This window comes from Pteropus vampyrus, unplaced genomic scaffold (genome assembly GCF_000151845.1).
Source record: "Pteropus vampyrus isolate Shadow unplaced genomic scaffold, Pvam_2.0 Scaffold43, whole genome shotgun sequence".
In the NCBI taxonomy this organism is placed as follows: Eukaryota; Metazoa; Chordata; class Mammalia; order Chiroptera; family Pteropodidae; genus Pteropus; species Pteropus vampyrus.
The window spans coordinates 7,499,244-7,506,706 of NW_011888824.1; the positions used below are offsets into that span (position 1 = coordinate 7,499,244).

The following is a 7,463-nucleotide window of genomic DNA, read 5'->3' on the forward strand; positions in this document are numbered from 1 at the left end:
TTTAAAATGAATGAATTAGTTAAGTATTAATTAAAATGAAACAATGAGAGGTTGAATTCAGTGAACCAAGTAGGCAATGTTCTCTGTATACAACATTGAGTAGCCTGCAGCTGCACCTCTGCCCTGAACTTCCAATATTGGCAAAGAGTACCCTCACTAAGCACTTACAACCTCTTGGGCAGCAATTTAGCTTTTCAAGTTTTTCCTTCCCAGAGAGGTTGTATGTCCCTTGATGGTACAAAAATGTGTTACTTGTGTCTTTATTTGCCCGTAACACCTACGAAATTTCTATGTAGCAAATGCTTGACTGAAGAGTACTTTTAAAAAAGTTGATTGAAAAATTGAGTACTATTCACACAGTTATAAGGACCCAACATACAGGGACATCCTTTCCCTCATGTCAATAGCTCCATTTACTATGTTGAAAAATACATGTACCTGTCCTCAATGACATAAAAGAACTCAATCTTTCTCCAAGAATGAAGGAAATATATTAATTTACTAAAGATAATTTATTAATTTATTAACTTGGTTCATGTTTTAAAATATATTTAAACATTTTTGAGGCATCCTTTCAGTATGTTATATTAACTTCAAATTATTTTCTTCTCTTCAACTTTGTTTAAAGTTACATATTTGAAACATGAAAAAAGCCTGATTTGGGCCAGACCCAATCAATGTCCCACTAAAGGTTATCACTCTTGGGTTTTGTTATTATTTCAGAGTTACTTCACTAATTACTTTAAATTACCCTAGTTTTTAGAGACTTACTTTTTTTTTTTTCCTCCAGAGATTTGCTCCAATAGTTCACAAACATTTATCAGGACAATTTTTTTCTCTCCCATTTTATATGGTATGAATCAAGGGCATAGTATGGAATAGGCTGTAGTGTCCAGAGTATTTATTAAAAGAGTATCTCTATAAGGAAGCAATACAGAAGCTCTGCTGGGACAGAAATCCCATGGAATCCACACTTGCCATTTCTAGATTCGACTTAATCTCAAAATCTGCCCATAATACAGCACAGCAATGCCTCCAGGATTTTGAAGGTAAAAATTCCTGACCTTACACAATATCTGACACTGTGAAGCAACAAGTTGAGAAATACTTAAATATTTTAATAAACTGAGCTAAGAAATCTTGAAAAATCAGGTGCCTCCCCTCAAGAAAAGTTAAACCTTTTGTTTGTTTGTTTTTGTTTTTAACATTACCAAGTAAGAGTGTTTCTCCTTAATTATCTAGTTAATTGACTGTTTTAATATATTTTAGTCATTTTTATTTTATTTTGTATTTTATTTTATTTTAGTATATTTCCACAGAAGAGTAAAGCTTTGTGGCTGAGATTAAAGCAAATATGTGTAGTCTATGGTTATTTGTTTTTTATCATTTCAATCTATCATCATCATAAAGCTTCTTTCAATTTGGAGATTGGTCACATTTTAATAAATGGGAACATAATCATAATTCAATCTGAAGCTACAAATAAATGACTGACCATTCATCTAATATTTTCTTTTTTATGAAAAAGCCACACAAAATAAACAAACAGAAAATAATATGTGATTTGGGGAAATTTTAGGATATTTCAAGATCATAGCAATGTCTGACCAGACAGCCTTCTACCCCTCCCAGATCTTCAATGCTCTAAGTGATTATCAATGTCCATTATGACAAGCCAAAAAGAGCTGCAAGACAGTCAGCGCTTTCTGAATTGCCACTATTTTAAGAATCATTTTAGTGTAGCTGTATTTAATTTCTAATGGTTATTAACCAAATTTCCAATAAATGGCTGTTTATTGTACAAAAGTATAGAGAAATACTTTATAAGTTTAATGAGATAAAATACCATTTGCAAGCTAACTGAAAAATTACAGACCAACTGTCAGAATATATGTCATCATTATATTTTTTCAGGTGACACAATTTTCTCATGAATATTCCCAATAAACATGTGCCAGTAATTTTCAATTTCTCAGATACCTGTTCTCATGTCCTAGGGTCTACACCATGATCTACTTTTATTCCAAACTTTATTTTCTGAAGGTAATGTAATCTCTTCTAGCCTCATGGTACATTATCCTCACATTCTGTTGTTGAAATCAAGTGGAAATTTGAAGGTATATGCTGAGTCCTAAGCAGGGCGCTATTCTTCAGAAAAGGAATACAGCATGCAATGCCTGGAGGGCTCCCACATCCCTGTTTTGCAGTGAGACAATCAATTGTTTTTAATTTTGTGGAGTTTACTTTTGTTTTCACAAATTATGTTAGACAATCTGAAAGAAAGATAATTTTGTATGACTTTTTTCCAAGGATAGCCTGCTCAATAAATGTAATAAGTCAACTGAGCCTGTTCTATTCTTTTTTAAAAGAACCACAGTCCACCCTGAAAGTCATTTTGACATTTCAGTATTTTATTTTTTTAAGATTTATTATAAGGTGGGTACACTGTAAATATTATTTTACTTTAGTCATCCTGAAGATTCCATGTCTCTTGTAAAGGCCTTGGAAATGGTCCAATTCAATAACCTGAAACTGACTGGCATTTCATTGCAGTAAAAAGAGACACTATTTTATTTATAGTCACCATCACACACATTTACTATTCCCAGTCTCCTGAGAAGCACAAAAAAACTGTTTTACAAATTTAATATAGAAGAAAGTATGTATCAGATAACTTCCTACTTAGAATTCTTTTTTTTAAAAAAGTACATAATTCAATTCAATACAACAAATATTTACTGAGCATTAACTCTAGTTCAGGTGCTGTTATAAAGATAATAATATACAGATTAATTATTTCAGAGGTTCTTACAAAGTTCTTCAGAATTTATTTTTAAAATCTTCCTTTTCCCTTTGAGAGGTTGGAAATAACCTGTTTTCCAAATAAAGGGGAGTATTTTTCTACCACATTCCTGGAATTTCCCTGTGTAATTGTGGACATTCCACCTGTTGTTTCCTTAAAACAATGCTATTTTATTTATTTAAAACGATGCTACTTTAAAAAAAAATAAAGCTGTTCAAAGCCAGGTAATTCACTGACAACTCAAGGAAGGTGGTCAGAATTGTGTTTAGATGTTCAGTCTTCTCAAGAGACAGGTTATTTGGGCTGGCAGGATCAGAGAATGGAGGTGAAAACCCCAGACTCAGAGAACAGGGGAGGAACAAGAGAATTTGGCATCTGAGGAATATATCCACCTAGTAAGGCAAACATCTAAGGAAAGTAGTAGAAATTTCTGTAGGAATCAAGTCAGATAAGACTAGAGGCTACAGAGTATAAGAAAAAAGGGATTCAGGCCAAATGTGGGAGAAAGGCTGGTGACATCCTGGTACTGCCAGAACGGCAGCTGATCTGCAGGTTTCAGGGCAGTTCTTATGCACATATCCCAATAATAAAGGTTTACAGAGGATGCCAAGAGGACAGACATGCCTATTTATCCACTAGTTCTTGTTATTGGGTATATGTAGATCTCGGATGAGAAGCAGGCAGAAAGAAGGAGGAAGTGATTTTAAGAATATAGGAGGAGGAAACAACTGAATTTTAGACAAGTTCTAAATAACTTGTATATCTTCTGACCTTAGTGTACTATAAATTCTTGATTTTTCCTGTTCATTTCCAACCATAGAAATCAAATTCACAATTATTAGTCTATAGATCCTGATAGGGTATTTTTGCAGAATACAGCTTCTCATTTCTAATTTCAAATGTACAAAATTGTAATACTTAAGATTTTGTATAGATTTAATAAAAATAGTTCTATATACCAATTAATAAATCCCTTCCCACTGTAACTTTCCAGGGAGATAGATTTTGATTACTAGTAACCTATCCTTTAAATGAAAACATAAGATAGACAACAAAAGCTTAGTTGTTTTAGTAATCTGAGATAATCACCTTCCCATATACATGAAAACTATGTGTGATTTTCATCTTTGGTTTATAAATCAGTGTAAATATTAGTTCACTTATAAGAATAAATAAAAATAGGTCTAATGTAAATGAATGTCTCCCTAAACGCAATCTGCCTAATATCTTTAACAGACTTTTGAGACACATTTAAATATAAAATTTTCACCACTCCCATTTCATTGTAGCTCAATAAACAAAGTTCCAGTCCAAATGACATATGAATATTAGGCTCTTTCATGAATAAATTTTTCCAATTTTGATAGATATACACAATAACTGGTTTGTGTGACCCTGTAATGTACTTCTCAGATGGGGCGGGCAGGGGGAAGCTTTTTAAAGAAAAATTTTGGTCAAAGGATGGCATTTTATGGTCCTTTATACTTAGCTACCTGATAAAAATAAAGTGAGATCTCTATAACCAACCAAAGTAAGTAATGGAACACCATTTCCCCTCAATAACTAACTATCTCTCTGAGTTTCTGATCTTTATAATTTTATGATTCTCCAAGTAGTAATTTGTCTTTATATTTACATAAAAAAAGTCAGAGTAGTTCTCAACCTAGAATTACACAGAAAAGATGACTAATTAAAGGGTAAAAACCTGTTTAAAAATGTTAAACTACATTCTAAGATCTCAAGACTCTGGGTAGCCTATCTAGAGATCTATATGATTTCTCAGTGACTGAGAAAGTCTTTTACAATTGCTCCAGAGATAGTTTAAACTAACCAGATGCATTAAAAGTCACCATTCACAGAACTAAAAATACACCAATGCTTTAACAACCAGCTTCATATGATTCATAGTTCTGATAACATTCTTAAGTTCTGTGAAACATGTTAACTTTGAACTTAATTGAAACTACCTTACACAAGAGCCTTTATAATTTCTTTTATATCTTTCAGTCTGAGAAAAGAATTCTGATTAGGAAATAGAAGAGTCACTCTATGCATTTTTCTATCATAATGTAGATGAAATAAGACTTCTTTCTCCACCATTAAAAATCAAGAGCTCAAAAAGTCTACTAAGTGACATATCTGAACATTTTCCACTTTCTTCCAAAAGATGAAAAATCACTTCAGACAGGAAACATATTCTTTAGATTAGTGGCAGGTGTAGAACAAGCACACCAGTCAGCCTTTATTTCAGCATCGGTGGGCATGCTCAGTGACAGAGGATACAGCTCTTCCTTTTTATTGAAGTGACACACATCATATTATTCCTTCATCTATGCATCACCAAGACAAAAAGTTCCCAAGCAATAAAACTACTTGATCTTGGTTGAACACCAGGCTATTTTTAAAAAACAAAATCTCTAAAGAGATGATAATGATGATGATAATGAAGAGGAGGAGGAGGAGGAAGAGGAGGAGGAGGAGGAGGAGGAATCTAGTTTAAAATTTCTTTAGAAAGGAGGAAAAGTTGTCTCCATTGTATACTAATTTCTCCACAGAACAGTAAACTTATTCAGGAGGTGAAAAATGTAGCAGCTTTAAAATTTAGAAGTTAAACGATTTATATTGCAGCACAATAAAGTGGTTCAGGAAGCACTTTAAAGCTGCAGTAGAAACTGGAGCTACTGAAGTAAGAGTTTCAAAGAAAAAGAAAAAGGTCCCATCCCACTCCCTAGGGTGTCCTCCAAAAACTCATTTGTCAGTTCCAGTTTCTCTTTTTCCCCAGAAAGATAAATAAAAACATCAAAGCTGTAAAGCTATGACACCACTCGGCATAAATTTTGGAAAAATGAATCCCTAATACAAGTTGGAATTTGGGATTTACCTGCTCTGGTCCCAGTTGGCAGCGAAAAGGACCAGAATCTTCCTGCCATAGTGGTCCAGATTGGCCAGGCCCCCAGGGAAGCCATCCTTCAGTGCCTGTTTGATGCCAGGGTCAGTGGCCTTGAAGCTTTTGAACATGTCCAGGTTCTGCTGCCGGTACTCAAAGTATTGGGCCAAGAGGCGGAAGGCCTCAAAGTGATGAAACTTCCTGGCCCGCAAGAAGCGTAAAATGAAGGCATCATCCGTGCGCAGAAAACCAATGTCCGGCCTTGTGATGACCATATCCCTCACCTCCTGGATGTCCTGGTGCAGTGTGTCTGGGTTCTCGTTGAGCTCCAGGCGAGCTTTCTCCAGGGTCTCAGGAGAGAGCCCAGCTTGTAAATGAGTCATTGTTCTGTTTGTTCCTGAGCCTTCCCTTCCTCTTGCTGACTGTCCCACAACCAACCTGGCCCTTGCCACCACCACTCTCTGGCTTCCAGACCTCGATGCTGCCTGCTTCCTCTTCTTTACAGGAAATGATTTGTTTCGGTGTCCAATCAAGTACCCTGTTGCACCTGCATTCCCACAGCTTTTCTATGAAGGATATAAACTTCTTTCCCCGCCCCCTAAAAACAACACCCCACTTCGGTTCTCTCTTCCCTTTCCTTTAAAGAGATGTGGACGTCTGGTGGTCCCAGCACTCCTCTTCTTGTCCTTTCGCTCTCCTAACAGAACACCCCTAATCGCACCCAGCACCGGTGGCGCTTATCTTGGTACTGTCCTCTTCTCTCCCAAGATGTAACGAAAACAACCCCACGCACATCTCAGCCCCAGCACTGTGCTGCTTCTGCGGTCTCCACCGAAGGATGCTCCTGCCAGGGATAATGATGGGAATTCTGATTAATAATAAGGTGGCTCTTCAGCGCTGAGCTCCAGGCTGGGAGAGAGCGTCTTTGCCAGAAAGAAAAAGAGAGAAAGAGGGGGAAAGCGAGCTTATTCCTCCTTCTGCTTATTCAAAGATTTTATTTTTAAAAGACATTTGTGGGATTTTATTTAAAATTATTATAATCTAATTATGTGGAGACTCTTTAGATAGCTCATCTTCCCTTCTCCCCTCTTAGATACACCGTGATCTCATAAGGCGCCAGAAGGGTTTTTGGTGGGCTCCCCCCTCCCCACTCCTACCCCCACCCCAACTTCTGCCTTCCTCTAGCCCTTTATTTCAACGGACTTGCCGCGGGGGTGGTGGATTGGGTAGGGGGGAGGGCTGGAGAGATCTCTCTGGGAACGTACATTACAAATGCAAGGTGGGGGGAGAGGGTGGAGAAGAGGAGTAGAGAATAAAATCAAAATGTCTCTACTTTTTCTATAAAACCCCAGAGCAAGATTGAAGAAAGAGCAGACGGCTCCTACCAGCAAACCCGGAGGCGGGGACGCTAAGCAATGCGGCACTCCCCGGCATCCATGAGCCGCGGCTTCAGCAGCGGCGGCGGCAACGACAGCATCAACTCCTTTCGGTGGGATGGATCCAGCAGAGAAGAGGGGCGGTAGCCGGGACCCGCGCCGAAGACGTACTGGGGAGCAGCCGTAGCCACATCGTCCGCGAGCAGCCTACTGCCTCTCCCAGAGGGGGCGGGGGGTGGGGTGCAGAGCTAGGGCCACGGCTGTCCTGGGTCCTCGCCCGGCCCTGCCATTCTCTCCTTCAGGAGAGAAGGAAGGGAGCGGGAATCGAACGCCTGGATGGAGAAGGCCACGCGGGCGGCCGCCGCCTTTGTGCGCCCGAGGCCGCCGGGGCAGTGGG

At 38.1% G+C, this 7,463-nt stretch overlaps 1 protein-coding gene across 1 annotated transcript in view; it reads right to left on the bottom strand.

The window, feature by feature from the left end:
- The window catches only part of CLVS2 (clavesin 2), a 61,955-nt gene extending 54,492 nt beyond the window's left edge, over positions 1-7,463 (bottom strand). The window contains exons 1-2 of the mRNA XM_011358762.1: positions 7,076-7,463; positions 5,685-6,613 (exon numbers count right to left, since the gene is read on the bottom strand). Of these exons, the coding sequence (XP_011357064.1) occupies positions 5,685-6,073 (389 nt within the window). The 5' untranslated portion in view covers positions 6,074-6,613; positions 7,076-7,463. The remainder of the gene's footprint in view (positions 1-5,684; positions 6,614-7,075) is intronic.